The sequence below is a fragment of the Lygodium microphyllum genome, chromosome 8, assembly GCF_053477565.2.
Source record: "Lygodium microphyllum isolate KBCC chromosome 8, Lygodium_microphyllum_v1.1.10, whole genome shotgun sequence".
Classification (NCBI taxonomy): domain Eukaryota; kingdom Viridiplantae; phylum Streptophyta; class Polypodiopsida; order Schizaeales; family Lygodiaceae; genus Lygodium; species Lygodium microphyllum.
Window position 1 is genome coordinate 141,917,038 of NC_141142.1, and position 24,269 is coordinate 141,941,306.

General features: G+C 43.3%; 1 protein-coding gene across 5 annotated transcripts in view; it reads right to left on the minus strand.

Moving 5' to 3' along the window:
* Positions 1-23,682, minus strand: part of LOC148032950 (uncharacterized) — an 87,007-nt gene extending 63,325 nt beyond the window's left edge. For all 5 annotated transcript variants that reach the window (XR_015691693.1, XM_087683634.1, XM_087683636.1 and 2 more), the window contains exons 1-6: positions 23,006-23,682; positions 21,565-22,915; positions 21,394-21,483; positions 21,217-21,282; positions 20,972-21,037; positions 20,516-20,869 (exon numbers count right to left, since the gene is read on the minus strand). Coding sequence is in view for 4 of the 5 variants with exons in the window: in XM_087683634.1 (XP_087539760.1) it covers positions 20,516-20,869; positions 20,972-21,037; positions 21,217-21,282; positions 21,394-21,483; positions 21,565-22,915; positions 23,006-23,169 (2,091 nt within the window). In the remaining variant the exon portion in view is untranslated. The remainder of the gene's footprint in view (positions 1-20,515; positions 20,870-20,971; positions 21,038-21,216; positions 21,283-21,393; positions 21,484-21,564; positions 22,916-23,005) is intronic.
* Between the last annotated feature and the right edge of the window lie 587 nt (positions 23,683-24,269).

A 24,269-nucleotide genomic window follows, 5' to 3' on the forward strand; every position in this document is an offset into this window, starting at 1 on the left:
AATCTGAAAGAAGACAAGTGATCAAGTGGGGAGGGGGGCTGCCAATAAATAGGCAACGAACAAACCCTAACCCTAACCCTAAATGGGGGCAAACCCTAAAATGGGCGCAAACCCTAAAAGTGCCCTAAAATGGACGCCCCACAACAGTGACCAAAAAGTGGCCGGGCAGCCAGTGGTTGCCCACTAAAAGAGGCCAAAAAGAAATACACAACCTAAGACAGCCAGTCGAGAGTGACTAGCCTCCCCCATCATAACACATGACAGACATGTCAGAGCTCCTAATGTCCTCGTCTGACTCAGACTGAGGCTCACAGGCAGGAGATGACAAGGCATGACAAACATGACTGCTAACAGAATTTATGTCTAATGAGTTTGCTCGTTTTTGTGCAGATAGGGGCATTCACCAAGAGTTTGCTAACACCAACACTCCCCAAGAGAATGGCATTTTGGAGCGGAAGAACCAAAGTGTGATCGAGATGGCACGCACCATGATGGAGCACTGACAGACATCTCAGTTTCTGTGGGTCGAGGCAATGGCTACCGCAGTTCACATCCTTAATCGATCTTCCACTTCGGCCGTTGACAGGATGACACCTTTTGAGGCTTACTTCGGGACTAAGCCTGATGTCTCTTATTTCAAGATCTTTGGGTGTGATGCTTATGTGCACATTCCGAAGACACAGCGTGATAAGCTCGAGGCAGCTTCCCAACGACAGGTTTTTGTTGCCTATAGTCCCAATCCCAAGATTATCGTTTGTTTGATCCCGTTAAGCGGGATGTCTACACGAGCTGAGATGTGCGGTTCATGAAAGTACCGGCCACAGAGGGGGGTGAGGAGCACCCCGTCCTTGGAGATCCAGGGAAGAGTTGGGCTCCTAAGATAGTTTCTTTGGAGCCAGAGCCTCTTGATGGAGATTCTTCTTCGGATTCAGAGTCTTCTCTTCCACCGGCCACCCTCAAGGAGCCTCCGCCCGTGGATGTTCCTGTGTCTTCAGCAGATGGAGAGCGACAGGAAGAGGTTCGTCCTCCTCGTTCGGCCCGTGACACCCTCCGAGATTCAGGAATCAAGGGGGTCCCTGAGGAGTGGGAACCGCAAGATGGACCGCGGGGGTCACGGAGGAACCAAGCACATTCTTTGGAGCTTGTTTGCTCCAACTATTGTTTACTGACCCGTGTTATGCACGATCGAGAGCCCACTTGCAGTCTGATCATTGGCGGAAGGCCATGGAAGCCGAGTTGGAGGCTATTGAGAGGAATGGCACTTGGTCTCTTGTACCTCGTCCCTCTCACAAGAAGGTGATTGGTGTCAAGTGGATCTTCAAGACCAAGTACCTTAGTGATGGTCCTTTGGACAAGCACAAGGCTCGCCTTGTTGCTAAAGGTTTTGCTCAGGGCCCAGACATTGATTTCCATGATACTTTTGCCCCCACTACTCGTATGTCAACTATTCAAGCTGTTCTTGCCTTGGCTAGCCATAGGAGATGGCCTATTTATCAGTTGGATGTGAAGTCAGCCTTTATGAATGGTGGCTTGCAAGAGGAGATCTATGTTGAGCAGCCTCCTGGCTTTGGATCCTCAGATGGGAAAGTTTACAGTTTGAAGAAGGCCTTGTATGGCCTCAAGCAGACTCCGCGTGCATGGAACGAGAAGATTGACTCGTTTCTTCAGTCGAAGTTGAAATATTGGCGCTAAGGCCGATCCGCAACTTTACGTGCACACTTCCGAGGTTGATCATGAGCTGTTTGTGTTATATGTTGATGATTTGATTTTGATAGGGGATCATGTACAGAAGGTCCGAGAGACCAAGACAGCTCTTCATCAGGCATTCGAGATGATGGATTTGGGGCTTCTTCATTTCTTCTTGGGTCACGAGATTTATCAATCTCAAAGGGGGATTTTCATCTCTTAGCAAAGGTACATTCAGGAGCTCTTGGTGACTTTTGAGATGGAGACTTGTCGGTCCATTATTAATCCTATGGATCCAAATTGAAAAGCCACTTCACACTCAGATTTTTCCATGATGGATGCTTCACGCTATTGTCAATTGATTGAATCCTTCATTTGGCTTCTCAACACTCGTATTGATCTTTGTTTTGTTGTGGGTCTTTTGGCAGGATTCATGACGGAATCCAAACACGTGCATTTGGCAGGCTGCCCTGCGGATTCTTTAGTATTTGAGGGAGACCTCTGACTTAGGGATTTCTTATCCCGCAGGTACAGATGCTACAGATCTGGTTCTTGCAGGTTGGAGTGACTCGGATTGGACTGGAGATGTTGACCACCGACGGTCTACTACAAGCTACTATTTCATCTTGGGTACAGGTGTTATCTCTTAGAGTAGCAAGAAGCAACCCACGGTAACCCTTTCTTCTACTGAGGCGGAGTATCGGGCTAGGTCTTCCACCACATGTGAGGTAGTGTGGCTTCAGAGATTGTTGGAGGAGCTTGGCTGCCCCCAGAGTCGTCCTACTCTTCTGCGGTGCGACAATGAGAGTTGCATTGCCTTGGTACGGAATCCAGTATTCCATGCCCGGACGAAGCACATTGAGATCTAGTATCACTTCATTTGGAAGAAGCTTCTGGATGGGGCCATTGATGTGGAGTACTACAAGACGGAGGATAATCTTGCAAATTTGTTTACGAAGGCACTTCCCCACGCTCTTCTTAGGCAGCATTCCAGATCCCTCAGTCTTTTGACCTGTCCAGGATCTGAGAGGGGGTGTTAGACAGTCATTTCTTGGATAGTTAGTAGACAGCAGGTTCCACGTCAGCAGGTTGGTGGACAGCAGACTCCACGTCAGCAATACGGCAGTCCACGTCAACAGTACGGCAAGGCACTGGTACAGTCGGCCAAATTTACTGGTACAATCGGCCAAATTTAATGCAGTCAGCTGCATTTAATACAGCCAACCTGCTCCAATTATTTCCTATTTTTCGGCTATTTATAGCTGGTTTTGTAGCTCACTCCAGTATTCATTATTCAGATTCTGTTCTTGAGATCTATTGGCTAAGACTGACTGTGCTCGGGCTGATGGAGATTGAGGTCATCAAGTCGGAGACATACGCAGATATTTCCTCTGTCCCCTTGTGTATTTCTGCACTCTTATACAGCATATTACACCGCAGATTTTCTGCGTTTACACTGTCTCCTTTTCTCTCTCTCTCTCTCTTCTCTCTGTGTTCACTCTCTCTCAATCTTTGTCCTACGCTTCCGCATCGCTGCACACTGACAAGCTGAACATATTTTGGACACGTGTGTAACACGAGATAGAGAGCAACAACTCTTATTTCTCGCACAAGAAAAGTACATCAGCAAAGTACTTTATCATTTTTCTATGGCTGATGCTAAGCCTCTCTGTGTACCTTTTCCACCCTATCTTAAGCTTAGCAAAGCAGATTACCCAAAAGATGATAAGGCAGCCACTACTATGAAGGGTGTTCCTTATTCTTCAGCTTGTGGTTCACTCATGCATGTTATAGCTGCTACTAGACCTGACATTGCTTATGCAGTGGGAGTTGTAAGCAAGTTCATGTCAAATCCCGGCAAAGCACATTGGGAAGCAGTGAAATGCATCTTACAATACCTTAAGGGCACACAAAGAAAATGTATTTGTTATGGCAAGGGTACGTTGGATCTACAGGGGTATTGTGATACAGTCATGGTAGGTGATTTGGATACTCGCAAGTCTACTAGCGGGTATATCTTTACCTTGACGGGTGGGGTGGTTTCTTAGTGCTCTAGATTGCAAAAAATAGTAGCACTCTCTACCACTGAGGCTGAATATATTTCAACCACTGAAGCTTCAAAAGAAGCAGTTTGGCTTAGTCATTTGGTCAAGGATTTTGGGCTGCCCACCAAAACACATGTACTTAGATGTGATAGCCAGAGCGCTTTATGCCTTGCTAAGAATGTCATGTTTCATGAAAGTACCAAACATTTTGATATTCGGTAGCATTTTATCAGACAAGTTCTAGATGATAGTCTAGTCACCCTGACTAAGATCAAATCACAAGATAACCCTATAGATGTTCTCGCTAAAAGTCTTGCAAAGGCTCAACATGAGCATTGTATTAGACTTGTGGAAATTGATTAAAGGTTCGCTTAGGACCTTTAAGTGGGAGGTTGTTGGGTGTAAAGGCCCTTTACGCACTCTCCCGTGTATATATTACTTCACACATGTGAACCCACACTAATGGATGTAAGTGTACCATACCCTAAGTATAAATACATTCTTTTATTCTTTGTGTACCACACCGGTACACACCTATCCGACGACTCACTCTCACTCTATCACTGTCAAACACTGTTCAGCTCTGTCATTGAACTCCTCGATTAATGTGCCTACTCTCAGCTCTCTTTCTCTATCTGCTTCCGCTTCGACTCTGCATTCATTTCTTCTTACATAGCTAGCTCCCACTTTTTCTATAACTCGCATGATAAGGCCTCTTTATATGTAAGAGGCTCACCTTCATCTGTGAGCAAAATGCAGTCCAAAGAAGGATCAAATCTCTCTATAGGTCTTCTGACACGTGTAGACCTTCTTACCCAATGATCTGTGTTATCAGGTAATAGAATCCACATCTAAGGGAATGTCAATGACCTCATTGTTTGGCTGTTGAACTGCATATTCAGGTTGTTGTAATACAATTTCAGGCTGCTCTAATTCATTTTCAGCATGCTGACTTTGGTGCTCAAGCTAATGTTCAGCATCCCCTTGCCGCCCATTTTCATATGGCTTAATAACGATACGCTGATTGTCATAATCAGCGTCAAAAGGAGCTGAATTTTCAATGGCTGATGGCTGCTCAAGTAACTGATCATGCTGAAATTTAACAAAATTTTTGTTTGAGTCATTAGATATGACATTTCTCAACAGCTTTGACTCATTGAATACCACATCCCGACTGCGTAACACCTTTTTCATGCTTGAAACCCAAACTCGATAGCTCATTTTACCTTCATCTCCATAACCCATGGAGATGCCTCTATGAGATTTCATGTCAAGTTTGGTTCCGCTATCATCAAATGCATGTACATAGCATTTGCAGCCAAAAACTCTTAAGTGATCATATGAAGTAGGTTTGCCAGACCAAACCTCTTCAGGGATGCCACTTTCAAGTGCACGATGTGAAGATCGGTTGCAAATATACACCGCGTTTTGAAGTCTCCCTCCCCAAAACGATTGCGAGAGATTAGCTGTGGATAGCATGCACCAAATCTTCTCACATAACATGCGATTCATTCGCTCAGTCACACCACTAGATGATGGATTATAAGGAGCTGTAAGCTCTTGTTTAATCCCATTGTCATCACAAAAGTTATTGAATTCTTTAGATACATACTCTCCCCCATTATCTATTCTTATGCATTTTAAGTAAGCCTTTTTTAGTATTAACCAATGCATAAAACCTTTTAAAAGCATCCAACGCCTCACTTTTCTACTTAAGCAAGTAGACCCATTACTTCCCAGAATGGTCATCAATAAAAGACACAAAATAACAAAAACCAGGATGTGTTTTATTGGCATGGTGCAAACATCAAAATGGACTAAATCCAAGATACATGCCTTCCTAGAGGCTCCATGAGAGTATGGACTCTTTATGTGTTTACCAAGAACACAATCATTACAAAAGTCAAGCTTTGAGTTTTTCACATCAACTCTTCCAAGTGAAGAGAGTGCATGGGCACACTTTTGGCTCATATGTCCAAGACGCTTGTGCCATAATTCCATGTGCGACTGCAACAAACTTTCCAAGAAGTGCCTTGTAGTAGAGATAATACAGAGTCCCCTTTTTACCACCTCTAGTGACTAGCATAGATCCTTTCTATATTTTCCACATACCACCACCAAAAGTAGTGAAGTAACCTTTGTTGTCTAGCTACCCAACCGAAAGCAAGCTCTTCTTGATGCCAGGAACATACCTAACATCGTGAAGAATCAATTCCTGACCATTTTCCAAAGCTAAATGTATGGTGTCCATTCCTTCAATATCACATCCATGATTGTTTCCAAGGTAGACTTTTCCAAGATTACCTTCTGCATAAGTAAAAAAACACTCCAAAGATGGAGTTACATGAAAAGAAGCACCATTGTCAACAATCCACGATTGTGACAAACTATCGTGAGCTGACAACAAAGCATCTATCACATCTCTTTTAGTGATATACATATCCTCCACTGGGATAGAGCTGTCATCCTTGTTATTCTTTTTGCCTTTTGCATTAGTATGCTTCTTACGTTCTTGTTTTTTTTTTTTAAGTACCTGTAATCGGGCTTTTTATGCCCTTTGCAACCACATTGATAACAAGTTACATCTTGCTGTTTTTCCTTGCTTTTGCTGTGATTTTTGTCTTTATTTGCAACATTATACCTTTTTTCAATTCTTCCTCTCACACCATCAAATGTCAAGTTGGGGTTATTGCTCAATGACACAACCAATGCTTCCCATGAATCGGGCAAGGTCATGAGCAAGAAGATAGCCCTCAATTTAGAATCAAAAGCTGGCAAACCTGCATCTTGTAACTAACTCAAAATACCAGTGAAAGCAGGCTTGGACTCATCAAGCTTCAAGTTGACCAAATTCTGCATGAGATGTACCTGATTGACAGAAGTGTTCTTCTCATAAGTAGCCTTGAGTTTCTCCCAAACTACATAGGCAGTATCAAGCCCCTGTCAAGATTGTGGGAGAGAAGGAAGGAGTCTCGCTTGAAGCTTTCTTGCTTGCACAATGGGGGAAGACACACAAGGGTGGAGACTGAAAACAGTTTTCCTCTTCTTAGTTGTGTAAGCCAAAAGAACTCAAGTACAAAGAAATAGAAGAACCCTATATATGGGTCTCAAACCAAACTTAACTAACTAAGGTGGCATACTAACTGAGCCACGAACTAGAGTAGATAAGGATAGCTATCATGTAGCTATTATTCATGGGCGGTGTACCAACCGCGTCTGCAACTGACAAGTCGGTGACATAAATATACAACGGTCACCCTGGCGTATCACGAGTGGAGCTCGATATCTCAACACTCCCCCTCGAGCTCAATCCCAATTCCTGCACACCAAGCAGGTCTCTGAACTTGCGCAGCTTCTCTACGCCCAATACCTTCGTGAATATGTCAGCTACCTGATCCTCTGTGCTGACATAAACTAGATCAATAAGACCTAGTAAAACCCTCTCTCGCACATAGTGATAATGCACCTCAATGTGCTTTGTTCTAGCATGATAGACTGGGTTATTTGCCAAGTGTATACTACTCCTGTTGTCACAATAAATGACAACTGGCCCATCTGTAGACTGATGCATATCATAAAGTAGCTTATGCAACCAAGCTACCTCACATGCAGTCATTGCTGCACCCCTGTACTCAGCCTCTGTGCTCGACAAGGCAACTGTAGGCTGTTTCTTGCTGCTCCAAGTGACTGCAGCACTCCCAAAAGAGAATACATATCCACTGGTAGATCGTCTATCAGAAATACTACCAGCCCAATCAGCATCAGTGTATCCATGCAACTGTATCTGAACCCCAGTCTCATAAAATAGTCCATACTGCAATGTGGACTTCACATACCTAAGTATGCGTCTAGCCGCATCCAAATGTGGTTTCCTTGGAGCCTGCATAAACTGACTTACCAATCCAACAGCATAGCTCAAATCTGGCCTGGTAATAGTCATATAAATCAAACTTCCTACTATGCGTCTGTACATAGTAGGGTCTTCTAGAAGCTCACCTGCATCTGTGCTCAGCTTCACATTTTGCTCCAAAGGAACTGAAATAGGCTTACAGCCTGTCATCCCATATTTGGACAGTATGTCCAATCCATACTGCCTCTGCAAGAGCTGTATCCCACTTGGTGATCTAATCACCTCAATGCCCAAGAAATAACGCAGCTCTCCCAAATCCTTCATCTCAAACTTCTGCTTCAATAGCATTTTCACATGAAGGATATCTTCATCACTGTCACCTGTCATAATCAAATCATCAACATAAATGACAAGCAGCATAATACCTTTCTCTGTTTTTCTCACATAAAGTGAGAAATCTGCCTTGGAAATCTGAAAGCCAATAGTGACAAGATACTGTCCTATCTTGTCAGACCATGCTCTAGGTGCTTGCTTCAAGCCATACAAGGCTTTCTTCAACCTGCAAACAAACTCAGGATGAACAGCATGCACATAACCTGGTGGCTGCTCCATATAGACCTCTTCTTGCAAATCACCATGCAAGAAGGCATTCTTTACATCCATCTGATGTAAAGACCATCCCTTTGATGCAGCCATAGCAATGACTGCTCTTACGGTTGCCATCCTTGCAACCGGACTGAATGTTTCTTCATAGTCAATGCCATATGTTTGTGCATACCCCTTGACTACTAATCTTGCCTTGTATCTGTTCACAGAACCATCAGCATTGTGCTTCACCTTATAAACCCACTTACAGCCAATTGCATTCTTACCTTTAGGCAAAGGTACTAACTCCCATGTAGCATTTGCTTCCAAGGCATCCATTTCTTCATCCATGGCTTTCTCCCATTTTTCTTTTCCCATGGCTTGCTCAAAAGATGTGGGTTCTGGTTCCTGTATCACTTTGACCATATATGCATAGTGAATGGCTGTAAATCCATCATATTTCAGCCTATCCACAGGATACCTAGCTCTTGTAGACCTGCGCAAAGTAGGTTCACTCCCAGGTGCTCTCAAAACATCCCTGGTCTTCCTTACTCCAGGTGTAACCATAGAAGGAATACCCAACTCATCATCAATGCTCTGTTCTGAGCCACTGGATTCACCATCCACATAAGAGTGACCTGCATTCACATCAAACATGGGCTGATCAACCTTCTCTTTTCCTTTTCGTGATACCTGCATACCACTATCTGCATTGCTTTGAGAAGATTCTCCTGATCTCAATCTGCCTGTCCATGGCGAAGAATGTGAACCACTGCTAGAGGACGCTCCAAGTCCACTAATATTTTGTGACTGCTGCTGTGAATTCTGTGTAGCATTACCATTTTGTGCATCTTCATCATAGGTCCACTAATATTTTGTGACTGCTGCTGTGAATTCTGTGTAGCATTACCATTTTGTGCATCTTCATCATCAATCACATTTACTGGTTTATACCAGCTACTCATCTCATCAAAAACAACATCTCTGCTCACTATAAACTTACGAGTAGAAGGGTTATAGCATCTATACCCTTTTTGTTGCAGAGAGTAACCAATAAAGATGCACTTCTCAGCTTTTGGATCCAACTTGGATCTCAGCTCATCTGGCACATGTACATAGGCAATGCAACCAAAAATTTTCAAATGAGAAATATCTGGTTTCCTACCAGTATACCTCTCCTCTGGAGTCATTCCATGTATTGCTGCAGTGGGAGTCCTGTTCATTATGTAGACTGCTGTAGCAACTGCTTCAGCCCAATAAAAATCTGGCAAGTCTTTTTCATTGAGTATGGCACGAGATACCTCTCCAATATGAATGTTTTTCCTTTCTGCAATTCCATTTTGTTGTGGGGTATAACTGCATGAATATTGCTGCTTTATGCCATGCTCCTGCAAGAACTTTGCAAACTCATTTGAGAGGTACTCTCCCCCTCCATCTGACCTTAGGCATTTTATCTGCAAGCTTGTTTCTTTTTCAACCATAGCTTTAAGAGTTTTGAAATGCCCAAAAACTTCACTTTTCTTTTTCATAAAATACACCCAAACTTTTCTGCTATAGTCATCAATAAAACTGACAAAATAATGACAGCCTCCAAGAGATGCAGCTTTAGTAGTCCACACATCAGAGTGGATTAATTCCAATGGCTTCTTACTCTCTTGAACATGTCTAGGAAATGATTTCCTTGCCTGTTTTCCAAATTGGCAAGCTTCACATATCTTATGCATTTCTGTAACCTTGAATTTAGGCAATTCTGCAACAATATTTTGGGCCTGCATTGATTTAAGTCGCTGTACATTAACATGACCAATGCGTTTATGCCAGATATCAATATCTGCAACTACACCGGTCCCATGTGCAAACATTGCTGCACTCAATTCAGACATGTCTGCATCCAATGTAAACATTCTGCCCTTCTTCTTTCCTTTTGCTATCAAGCGACCTTTATTTTTCATATCCTCAACAAAGCATCCATGAGGATTAAATCTGACCTGCAAGCCCTGTTCAACCATTTGACCAACTGAAACCAGATTCTTGGTGATATTCGGGACATGAAATACATCGGACAGGTATTTCTTTTTCCCACCCTGCATAGACAAGGGAATTTTTCCAATCTGCACAATAGGATGTGCAGTATCATCACCAGTCTCCACAAATCCTGGTTTTTCCATTTTCCTTGCATCCTCCATCAATTCTGCATGACCTGTCATGTGGTTTGATGCACCTGAGTCAACATACCATACATCATTGCTTTCTTCTGCACTTGTCATAGAATTGTTCATGTGCTGCACCATGAACAAATGCTCATTTCTGTCATCACCCTGTCTACTAGAAGATGCATAATTCCCTTGTTGCAGTTTTCCATTCATGATGTCATTCTGCTTTTTATAGCAGTCTTTAGCCATATGACCCATTTTACCACAGTAGTAGCATTCAACATTACTGTTTGCATTTTGGCCTCTTTGCCATCCACCACGACCTCTTTGGCTCCCCCTGCCTCTAGAGTTACCACGTCCTCCTCCATAGGACTGGTTTTCTTGAGTTTGCTGCATATTCTGATTTCTGCCACGGCCTCCAAATCGGCCTCCTCTACCTCTGCCTCTACCTCTTCCAGCATTTGAGTAGAAGACAGCTTCTTTTGAAGTTCCTCCTGAAGAAGATACACCACCATTTCTCTGTTCCTCAGAAATTAGAAGAGCAATCAACTCCTCAAAATCAGGAAATCTTTCACGAACTGAAATGGATGTCCGAAACTGTGCATAATCCTTTCCTAGACCATTCAAGGTCACGGAAACTAAATCATCTTCCACTGGCGACCCAATGGAAGCAAGTGCATCTGCAATCTTCTTTACCTTCATGTGGTAGTCGTTGATGCTCATACTTTCTCTTTGCACATTATGCAACTCTTGCTTGAGCTGCATTTTCCTGGCTTGCGTATTTGTGCTATACATTTTTGACAAAGTATCCCATGCCTCCTTTGGCGTACTTGCATCCTGAATATGCACAATCATAGAGTCTGAAATACTGATAGACAGCCAATACATAACTTTCCTGGCTCTCTCATGCCATGTTTTAAATGCCTGCATTTGTTGTTGATTGGGAACATCCGGAAGAACTGGTTCTTCTTCATTTCCTGCAACAAATTCCCAATATCCTTTTCCCATAAGGAAATTCGTCATTCTAAACTTCCATGCCTGGAAGTTGTTCTTGTCAAGCTTTTCAGTGACAATCTGTGAAAGAGAATCAGACGCCATTACAGAATACTGCAAGAAATTCTGTCACTGCAAAAAACACAGCTTCACCCTCACAAGGGCAAATCTGCAAAACTGGCGAAAGTGGTATTTGACCACACAGTCACTTCCTAGTGACGATTTTGCATAAACAGGAACCAATGATGATTCTGAAACTCCCAATGTCTCTGCGCACAAGCATACGATGCAATTTCTACAGTAACTTTTCACCGACCTGTAGAACAGTGGTCGCACAGCATAAAACTGAGCCTTTTCTTGAGTGCGTGCAGAAAACTTCCGTCTGCAAAACAGGCCCCGAAATGGCCTCAAATCAAAAAAACAAGGTCGCCGAGGGCTAAAGCCCTCGCCCGCAGCATATACTGCCCTCTTGCTTCACCGCGAAGGGCGTCTCAACCTGAGACAATGCACTCCTGCAATTTCCGGCTGTACTACCTGCAGAGATCTGCTCCCAAAACAGGAAATGAAAGCAACACTGCTCCTCTTACCAGACCACCGCAAGCTTGGCTTGCTTTCTTGAGCTCCTTACCACGAACAAGGCTCTGATACCATGTCAAGATTGTGGGAGAGAAGGAAGGAGTCTCGCTTGAAGCTTTCTTGCTTGCACAATGGGGGAAGACACACAAGGGTGGAGGCTGAAAACAGTTTTCCTCTTCTTAGTTGTGTAAGCCAAAAGAACTCAAGTACAAAGAAATAGAAGAACCCTATATATGGGTCTCAAACCAAACTTAACTAACTAAGGTGGCATACTAACTGAGCCACGAACTAGAGTAGATAAGGATAGCTATCATGTAGCTATTATTCATGGGCGGTGTACCAACCGCGTTTGCAACTGACAAGTCGGTGACATAAATATACAACGGTCACCCTGGCGTATCACGAGTGGAGCTCGATATCTCAACAGTCCCTTTATATCAACCAAGATATCATCTGTGACAGTCATTTTGATGTAAGTAATGGCCTTTTTATTCATTTCAGCCCAATCCTCATCTAACAAAGCAACAGGCTTATGTTCTTCTAAAGCATCATCACAATCCTTTAGAAAGAGTATACCTTGCATACGATCTTTCCAAAGATCAAAACCATTTCCTTCGAATTTACGAATCTCAAAGAGATTCTTTGTGTCAGATGTAGATGCACTGCCAACCATCTTCAGCAATACACAACTGCAATAAAGGGTTGAATGATTTCAACCAATAGTAAGGTTTCTAAATTGTAACAGCAAGTACACACTCTTGTACTTCCAAGGTATCCAAGAAGCAGATGTTTAGCTGCAAATTTCAGTCTCAAGTACTGATTACAGCATATGCACGAATCAAATTTGATACATTTGCATTAAGGATAGCTCCTACTTCAGTAATACATCACCAATATTTCCAAATGCAATGACCCAAATGCTGTATTTACCATTGTTTCACTGCATAATGAGTATTTAGCAATACATGAACCAAGAGAAGTTGCAAACTCCCACTCAGCAGTGAATTTGCTGCAAATTTCATTGTCCAGTCTCAAAACGACTCAAAAATACATCACCAAAGTGAAAAGCCCCAAAATTTCTGCAGTGAATCTGCTCCAATTGCATAAATACATCTTCCCGAGCATCAAGTACGAGCTAACGTTGCAGAAATTTCACGATTTCTGCAAAAGCCCCAAATTTCAGGGTCCAACCAAGCCAAAATTTCACTTGCATTCGAGAATCCCCAAAATTTCTTAGGCCTGTGCACTCAATGTCTGCAATTTATGGTTCAGAAGTCACTAAAATATGTGTTAGACACCAAATTTGGGAAAAGCCCCAAATTTTAAGGGGGGAATTTGCACAAATTCGGGCTCTGTGCTTGCTCACATGAACACCTGGAAGAGGGGGGGAATAAATCAGACCGAAAAATTTCTGATTTCAATTATTAAAAAAACGAGGTGTTGACCTGCCCATCGTCCGTGCATGGCTGCGTGACGTCTATCATCCGTGCGGCCCAACACCCTGTCCCCATCACGTGTGAGCGTTTGATGCATGCCTCGAGCCCCGTCGCGCAGCAGTCCAGCAGTCCGTCGCGACTGCATGCCTCCAGTCAATGCAATAGTCGTGCAGCAGTCACCCATTACGCCTGCACCCAACCAGTCAGTCGCCTGGCCCGTTAGCTACACCCGACCAATCAATCACCTGTCACCTACTCGCCTACTCCTCAATGGCCCGACAGACTGTTACACCTGTTGGTCCCAATGGTGACGACTACACTGTCACTAGTGGCTTCCGATCACGATTGCCTGCTTGCATGAGCCATTGGCTCTTGTACCAGTTTGTAGAGTTGAAGCGGAAGCAGATAGATCAAGAGAGCTGAGAGCATGCACATTAATCGAGGAGCTCAATGACTCAGAAATGAACAGTATTTGATAGTGATAGAGTGAGAGTGAGTCAACGGATAGGTGTATACCAGTGTGGTACACACAAAGAATAAAAGAATGTATTTGTACTTAAAGGTATGGTACACTTACACCCATTAGGGTGGGTTCACTGTGTGAAGTAATATATACACGGGAGAGCGCATAAAGGGCCTTTAACACCCAACATATCCTACTTTATGTCGACGACATCATTGGCTCAGATTCTGTTATGCCATGGTGGAAATTAAGGCTAAGCTATGTGCCATGTTTGAGATGATAAACCTCAGTTTGTTGTCTTACTTTTTAGGGATGGAGATAGTTCGATCTAGGGAATGCATTTTTGTGTCACATCAAAAGTATCCTTTTCAATTGGTGAATGAGTATTGCCATGCCTCTCAATCCACCTATCCACTTATATAAGGATACCCTAGGTCAACCCTTCAATGAGCACACCTATAGATCTGTAGTAAAGAAACTCCTTTGGTTGATTTATACTAGGCCAAATTTAGCATACTCAGTTAGTTTACTCAATCAGTATTTCATTATACCTAGGATGTCACATTGGATTACATGTCTTTGTATTTTGAGATATTTACAGTGTACCTATTCTTGTGGATTGACTTATGCTTTTAGTTTATGTTTGCAAGGGTACACTGATCCTGATTGGGCGGGAGCTGCATCTTTACCTTAGGCAAGGCTTCCATTTCTTAGGCCGGCCATAAGTAGGAGACAATGCAACTTCCATGGATAAGACCGACCGAGTATAGGGCTCCCTCTGATGGCACCACCAAGGCCATCTACTTGAGAAGCTTGTTGGTGCCGCTTCAATTCCCATATGCTACACCGACTATCCGCTACTGCAACTAGAGTGCAATTGCACTAGTTGATAACCTAATTATTACACCTTGAACATGGCATGTTGGAGCATACCAAAGCACAGGTTGAGCTAGCCACCGTTCCCCTAGAGTTTGTGCCTTCATCAAACAATTTTGCAAACATATTGACCAAGGCAATTGTCTAATTAGCAGATGCTTGAATACTTACTACCCAAGATTGGCTTGGGTACACCCACCTCTACTTCTTCAAATTGACAGAGAGAGGATGCTTCCCTCCAACTTTCCCTTTGAGTTGAAGAGGAGGTGGCTTTCTTCTCTTCATGGTGGCAAGGTGTTGTTTACCGCTTTTGTTTCACACATTATGTATATTGAACTTTGTATCTTCATCCTCGTTATCAAGATGACCATGATTGTAGAACGGCACCTCGGTAAGTGAACAATTCCCCCCGCAAGGGCACTACCCAAGTGATATCATTGCATTGCAATTTACATGGGTATGATCGCATCTACATTGTCTTTTGCATAACTCCAATGCATTGGCATTTTGTTATTGTAAACATGCATATGTGCACATTTATCCATTTTCAGCATTTGAAATGGTCGACTCTGGATTCACCATATTCATGGCATTGCACAATCTCCCTTACTTGCTTAGCTTGTCTACCTTGCTTTTTGCACTTCTTTTTTGCATCTCCACATACCCACTATAGATGCTTCCCACACTTAGCCTATTTCCTTCATCATCGAAACCCAGTAGTGGTTGAGATAGATGGGTTTGTTTTGTAAAAGTCATGGGATTGTTGACTACCCTATCTATTGTTACTCAATTGACTGAAAACTTTTTGAAAACACTCAATACTAAATCTTTTGAAAAACAAATAAAGCCCTCCATCCAAAAGGGAAAAAAAAAAGATAGTCCCTTGCCTTTCCATCCACCTTTGCCGGACTTAGTAGGCCACTAGGCAACCAACAAGTGCCCTTTGTCCAATGCTCTATCCTCTCTAGGGTAAACAGGTAGATCACTAGGCAGCCGGCATGGACACAATGCCCTAGCTACTTTGGGGTTGGATGCCTTGGGAAAAGAGAAGAAAAAGGGCTTCCACTTGTTTACAGTCCCTTTCTGGTTCCAATTTTGGGCTTGAGCAAATATTGAGCTAAATTACCATTAGCTTTCATCATAGTTGTCAGGTACGAAAGGTGCAATACCGTACGCTACAATAAAATACGGTATTAAATGGTACCTTAAGATTTTATAAGGTACGATACGATATTAGTACTAAAACTTGATTTTTTAAAAACCAAAATGATAGAGCACTTGTTTGAAGTCAAAATGGCAATGTCATTACAAAACAATATGAATACATGAGATTACAAGCCAAATTTGACATATGCTAAGCGCTGACAACCACATGCACAACATGCAATATATCATACATGGATAGATCATAGGTAGTGATGGAACCTGACGAATCTGGACTAAGTGAGCTGAGAGTGAACGTGTCCAATATCACACAGAGAATAAAGAGAAGAGAGAGAACAACACACTTGATGTTCGGTACAAAGATGAGTATCACTTTTTAGGTTTTGATAATATATATATATATATAAAGTACAAGAGTGTAAGGGTGCATTTACACCCGAACACTGTAAAAGGCACAGTGAGCCTTTATTCCCAACAACCTCCCACCTAAAGGCAACGTGCCTAAAGGTGGAGGAAAGAATCAACTAAGTCTATGTATGTACAAAGCTAAAAGACACATATACCATCCAACCCCCATCATCTAGCGACAATGAGCAAACCGCTCGGCTAAAAGACCCTTCGTGAGAAGGTCTACAAAGTTATCATTTGTATGTATCTTGACAAGCTCAATGCCTTTGCTGTCGAGTACATCCCTGATAAAGTGATACTTCACCTGTATGTGCTTTATCTATGCGTGAAACAAAAGATTCTGTGCTAGCATGATAGCACTCTGACTGTCACTGTGAAGGGTAAGAACCTTTGTAATACCAAGCTCTCTCACCAGATGTGAAAGCCGTAAAGCTTCTTTGCATGCCTCTGTGGCAGCCACATATTCTGCCTCCGTAGTAGACAATCCGACACACTTTTGCACCCTAGATATCCAAGAGACTGCTCCTCCTATGAACATGAAGTAGACTTCCTGCAGTCAAGATAGCGAGCATAGTCTGCATCCGTAAACCCAACAAATGACTTTTGCTTACCAAAACAGATACACAAATCCTTTGTGCCCTTAAGGTATCCCATGATTCCCAATGCTTTTTGCCAGGATATGGCATGTATCTACTAACCACTCCCACCACAAATGCAATGTCAGGACGTGTAGCGACCATAGCATACATCAAGCTACCAACAACTAAAGCATAGCGTATCTTGGTCATTTCAACATTTCCATCCTCCGATGTAGGACTGTCATCTGCATTAAGTTTCACATATGGAGGCAATGGTACACTAATGGCTTCCCCCCCCTCCATATTGAAACGCTACAGAACTTTCATGACATACTCCTGCTATGACAGATAAAGAAGACCCTTTAATCTGTCTTTAAGTATACGCATGCCAAGAATCTCTGCTTCAAGGAGTTCAAGGCATGAATATCCTTACCTGCAATTAGCATATCATCCACATACAAAACCAAGAGAATAAGGCTACCATCTGCTGCCTTCTTAGTGTATAAGTAGTGATCAACTTGAGAACGACGAAATCCGTGAGATTGCATGAATGTATCAAATTTGTAATACCACTCTCGTGGTGCCTGCTTCAGCCCATACAAACTCCTGTTGAGTTTACATACCTGTGCTATTTTCCCTTTGCAACGAAACCTTCAAGCTGTTGCATATAAATCTTCTCATGCAGATCACCATGTAAGAATGCAATTTTTACATCTATCTGTATGAGTTCCATGTCTTCAGATACAACCAAGCCCAAGATGGTTCGCAAAGTAGTCATTTTGACTGCAGGAGAAAAGCTTTCATCAAAATCAATTTCACGTTCTTACTTGTACCCTTTAACAACCAAGCGTGCCTTGTACTTTGGCAAAGAACCACAAGTGACTTTCATTTGGTAAACCCATTTGTAAGGTAGCATTTTTTGTCCTTTTGGCAAATGTACCAAATGCCAAGTGCCATTCTTCATGAGCGATTCCATCTCTAATAGCATTGCTTTGTGCCATCTCTTACTATCTTGTCTATCCATTGCTTCTTGGAAGCATGACGGTTCACCACAATCTGTTAACGTGACATAATTAGCTACATAGTTTACACTAGGAACAAATCTATCTAGTTGTTTTTGCACTCTAGTCGACCTACGGACCCAATGGTCAAGATTTGCTGGCTGTTCAGCCTGCAAATCTGCATTAACAGCTTGCTGTTTTGCAGGTTCAGCATGTTGTACAGCTGGTTCAAGTTGTTCCAAACACACATGTTCTTGCTGAATTTGTGGGAAATCATGGGCAAGATCCTGTTGATCATTTCCAGCATCATTCCCTGTATTTTCAAGGACATTTACAGCAGGTATTTGCTGCTGTCTAACGGGCATTCTTTGCTGTACTATTGGTACATTCCCCCTAAATACAACCCTTCTAACCTCCTCTGTTCTTTTCGGGTGTTTGTGCAAGCGATCTTCCTGGAAGATAACATCATTGCTGCATACTACTTTTCTTTTCTCCGGATCCCATAATCGATACCCCATCTCACCTTCATCACCATATCCTGGGAAAATACATTCACAAGACTTTGGCTTAAGTTTGTTGTGTTCTTCCTTGCGAATGTGCACAAATGCCTTACAATCAAACACTCTTAAGTGAGCATACGAAGGTGGCTTGCCCGACCACTCTTCTTGAGGGACTCCCCCCCCCCCCCCCAAAAGACCGGTTTGGTGACCGATTAATTAAGTGTACGGCTGTCATAACAGCCTCTGCCCAAAATGCATGGGGTAAAGCCGCATGGGACAACATTGTATGGACCTTGTCTTGAATGGTCCTGTTCACACACTCTGTAACACCATTTTGGGACAAATTATGAGGGGCAGTAAACTCCCTTTTAATCCCTTTGCTGTCACAAAAGTCTTGAAAGGCTTTGGACACATATTCCCCACCATTGTCAAAGCGAAGCAATTTTAATGTCTTGCTGGTCTCATTTTCAACAAGTGCCAGGAATTTTTTAAATTCATCCAAGGTCTCTCTTTCCTACGGATCAGATAAACCCATACTTTACATGTGGCATCTTCAACAAAGGTAATGAAATAGTTCTCCCCCCTAAAGATAATCCAAGCATTTGACATACATTTGAATGTACCAATCTAAGGGTGAAGACTTTAGAGAAAGAGATTTTTTGTGTGACGTTTGAGCGTGTTTACCATAAATACAATGATCGCACTGTTCAAAATCAGCATACCTCAAAGACAGTAAATAACCCAAACGACAGAGCACTTTCATTCCAGATTGACTCATGTGTCCCAACCAACTATGCCACAAAGAAACATTTGGCTGCTCAGTTATGGCGACGAGCAACTTTGCCCTCCATCCACAGCTTGTTCTACAACTTCCAGCCCTTACATTTCTTGCTATCAGCTGCTGCCCAGCTCAGTCAACATGTCTTTATTGTCGCAACCAATCGTCATGAGCAACCCAAGAAGGCTGCCCCTACAATTTTCAGCCTCTGTCACGAGACTTCTTATCTTGGATAAAAACCAAGATTATACAAGGCCAGCATTGACCTCTTCACTGTGTTGGTTTCCAAGAGCACATTTTCTCTCTAAAGCTTGTTGTCCAAGCTTCTTATGTACACCCATTGTGCACTCAAACTGTGTCTTTTTATTCTTTGTAGTATCTACCATGCTCACTATTTGAGCATCCACCAGTAAGTTATGCAGCATATAACACTTGTTTTCAATGAAGTGCCTCCTTGTGTACCTCTTCATTTGAGCAACACACCATAAGGAAACCATAACCAATTTGCAACCAAATATCACAGCACACCCAATCGTTTTAAGTGGTTCAACTTGTCCAAAGTTGATGTAGATACCTCCTCTTCTCAGCAATGCCTTCTTTGACAGCAACTTGAAATGTTCATCTTCATGTAGTCTCCAAGAGATAGGGATTTGTGCTATTTTCTCAACCGTTTAAAACACAATGGAAAAGGATAATGTAACACAAAATGGACCCTAGGGTTGGGTTATAAAGGCTTTGATACCAACTTGAGAGATTAAAATTAAAATAAAACACACCTCCAAGATGCTAATCCTAATCTAATCGATAATTCTTAAGGTGAAGATTAAGGTGCCTCAAAGTAATCTAGACAACCCATTGTAGAGGTGCAAATGGGCATCCTCTAACTCAATGCACTCCGATATGTTATAGACAGTACAATGAGATGTAGATACATGGATAGCATCAAGGAATTCTCCTTTATACACATGATGCCATGTGGCATACTTATCTATTGTTGACACATCACCTCTCCCTATGCTAGCCATCCTCACTGTTAGATTGACTTTCCTTTTCTCTTAGTCACAAATTCACATTGCACATTTTAACACTGCACCCCCCCCCCCCCCCCCCAAACAACAGATAATTGCACCATGACAAACAGTGACACAGGACGGGTTTTCGGGATGGGAATGGGGCCAGGAATGGGAATGGGAACAAGCACAGGATTGCCATCCCTTGTCACCATGAGAGGGGGCTTTAACATGGGGATGATGACAAGGTGGAACTAGGATGGGAAGCTAGGAAATGTTATTGCACCTCCTCAGAAAAAATTTTGTTTTCTTACACTGATAACAGTCATTGTTTCATATGCCCCAACTTATCTGATCAAGTCCCAAAATTAAGAAGAGCAGTATCTAAAACTAAGAACAATGGACTTACATACCTGAACTTGATGGTGTGGTAAATAGAAGCTGTATGGATCCATGAAATTGGAGTTTTGAAGCTCTTGAGTTTCTGCCATGCTCATAGATGGACCACAGGGGTGTAAAGTCACAGCATGGGATGAAGCACCCACTGGAGATTGTCCAGGAAACGGTGCAATTGGAACCACTGTGCGTCCAGCAGCATCCAGTAAACCCATCCCCATGCCCATACCCATGCCCATGCCAAGTCCAACCCCCATCCCCATTCCCATTCCCAAGCCCATATGCGGCAGGGCTGGCATCTGCAGATGGTGCATCCCCATAGTAGGTAGCATAGTCGGAGGAATACCGATGCCTGAGCGCATAGACATTGTCTGCTTACAGACAAATCAAAATAAGCCTCTAACCTGCAATGACAAAAATCTATTCATGATATCAAATCCTGTTACAAATAAGACAGTTATTGTGGGGAAAACCTGCAGCTGTGACTGAAGGAGTTTTGTATACTCAATTGCTTCATCCAAAATTGAAGCCTTGTCAGTCTGTTCGAGATCAAATTGGATCAAATAAAAAACTTGTCCATAGCATGAATCAATTTGGACACACTCAGGTATATGTAGCATTCAATAATATCTGAGGTATATGACCTTGCAGTTCACATCTACAACTCAAGAGACAATACATTCAAAAATGGACTATGAACAGTTAGTCCCACTCTCACCTTGTTTGAGTTGGGAATAAGCTCCTGTAAAGCCTTCATCTTTTCCTTGATTTTATCCCTGCGCCTCTGACATCAAAAGTAGCGTTATTGGTTTCTTGAAATGTACACTTGAACTGTGCTTTCATGCCCAATGTGCTAATCGATCATGAAAGGAAAAGCTGCAAAAGAGTGACATACTCTTTCAGATTGATTGTGCATTTCTGCAGCTCTTGTGCGCTTGGCAGCTGAGGGTGGTTTCCTATGGTTGGTGGCAATCTCCTCAACATCCTGATCAAATCAATGTAAGCTCTACACTGCTTCAAATGTATCTCCAAAACTAGGATAAAAACAGTGCACATCTTGTACTACCTCACTTTGATACTCTAAGTCGTCCCTTCCACTGAACTTTCTCTTGGAAGATGTAGCAGCTTCTTTGCAACTCTTCTCAGTGCTACTGCCAGAGCCTCGAGAAGGTGATGTTGCAGTTTGTTCAGCCGTCTCTAGCTCCACCACTTTCTCAGAAGCTGTCACAGCACTATTGGACATGCTTGAATTAATTACACTGTCCCTGCAAATTCCCTTTCCTCTTCCTGTATCAGCCTCTAATGGACCTAATGAGTTTGGAGGGGGAGTTGGCCATCTTGCATGTACTCCATCATTCTGAGGGGTGTCATATTGTTGTACCTGTGTTGATTGAATTCCAGCGGGTTCTTCTAAAACTTGTTCGGCAGCATTCTGCTCAGACCTTCCCAGCTGCCCAAATTGTTGTCTTACTCGCTCAACATTGGTGGGACCACTCTCTGCACCAATCACGTGCAGATTGGCCTTTGTTTCAGCTGCAGGTCTAGAAAAATGCAGGAAATTCTTGCTGCCCGACTTACCCGGAACAGGCAGTGGCACAAAAGGAGTGGTGGAATCCAGCGGTTTAAATGTGGGAAGAGATACAGTCACATAAGGCAAGAGAGGATTCGGATGTCTAGAAGAGGAACCCTCACTAAGGTTTTGGCTAGTGAGGGACCCTATATCCAAGCCTTTCAGATTCGCATTTGGAGAAACACTCTGCGAACTGTTGGCTAAGGAATGAGAAGGCTGATTAGTGGTGGCTTGCACTTCACCAAGAACCTCCATCACAGGATGGGAAGTGAGGCCTGCGGCTTGCCCCCCACTAACAGCCATTGCAGCATCTGCACCTGCTACCTTGTTTCTTGCTTGACCTGCAGCACTGCCACAAGATTCTGCAGCCTCTTCACTGCTCGAATTTGGGGGCAAAACACCACCAAACGCAGGCCCTGAAAGTGTGAAAGAAGTCTCCTGCAGCTTCAAGCCAAGCTGATTGAATGAATGCTTTACTATCTGGGAACTGGAATTGGACACATCACCAAACCAATCAGAGCAATATCCCCGGTCATAAGCATCATCCAAGGGGTACTGCAGCCAAGAAAGCAATTCATCTTCCTGGAAGCTAGGGGTTGGGTTCCTGATAGGAACATCGACCGTGCGCACTGATTCATTGACTATAGCATTCAAGGTACCATCATTAGCATGTGACTCTGCCTTTGGTTCTACCAAGCATGCTGCTCCCTGCACAACGGCAGGAGAACCACTCACCCAAGAGGAACTCCCATGTGCAGAATTGGTGCGATTCACAACCCGTCCATCTCTCGATTGCATTGTAACCTGTTCCTGTCGTTGCATTATGTGGTTGGCTTCATTGTTGAGACTGTACATGAAGAAAGAGTCCACACATTAAGGTTTTTCCAACTGGCATCTAATTGAAAGAACTATAAGTGTACAGAGGGGTGAAGTGTACACAGCAGCAATGAATGGTGTGGACGATGATGCTGCAGACGACAACACCGACGACGATGATATTCTTTTTGGTAATGGAAACAAATTCCTTCGCAAATTTCTGGTACTAGAGGTCAGCAGATCTGAGGGTGCCGGATCAACAGCTGCATCAGCATAGAGAGTCATGCTCTGGACAGTCGAAGCAAGACTGCACCATTTAGAGAAATATCCAGAATGGTGGAAACTCGGGAGACGGAAGCTCGCTCATCGTTCTCGCGATAAAAGGATAAAAGGACTCCCGTCAGGAGCTTCTTCTACGCCGCAAGATGCCTCGCTCGATGATAGGCGGCATTTCTCAGCAATTTCGGGGATATGCGCGAGAGGCCTCCGGCCGGTTAAGGGGAGGCGAGCATTGGAGCTGCTGCGCGGGCAGCGATGGCCAGCAGGACCGAGCTGGTAGCGATAGCCGGGAGGGACAATTGGGAGCTTCATGAGCAGGCGAATGGAAAAAGAAGGGGAGGGGGAGGGGGAGGAGGTGATAGGACTGTGCTGCAGCTGGTGCTGTTGAAGATGAAGACGGCGATGACGATGATACTGCTGATGGTAACGGGAGAGGACGCAGAGCTCTCCTGTCGCTGGCTCATGCTGCTCCTATCCCTCGTCGGCGGCCTGAAGAGATCGTGTATGTTGTGAGAGAGAGAGAGAAAGAGAGATATATCAGTGATGTGTGTGAGAGAGAGAGAGAGAGAGAGAGAGAGAGAGTCGCCGGCACACCACGCACCGGGGAACGCCCGCCGCGAAATCAAACTGCGCATTAGCCGTTTAATCTAACGCATTACTTATCCTTAATTTAAAGTATTTCTTAATTTAATTAGCGTTTTTCATTAACATTCTGATTGTTGCCTTACCACTTTCTAGGTCCCGGACGTGTTCACACGTTACCCTTGTTCGCAGATCTACTAAGGGTCTGATCACACACGCACTCCCCAGAATACAACCCGAAGTCAGATCGCACTCCCCAGAATACAACCCGAAGTCAGATCGCACTCGTTTTTTGTTCTTTTTCGCGAGATATACTATCGATGTCTATTCCCAGGTTTTGAACTCGCACACCCACTAAACTCAACCCACACACCAACCATTGAGCTACGACCCCATTGGTCACTCGCCCAATTATTGCCATGGGCTTTTTTGAGCGATGTGAATTTTTAGAGTCTTTTGTGTTTGAGTTATGCAAGATTTGGGAAGAAAATGTAGAAAAGTATCATGTGACTATAGTTAGGAAA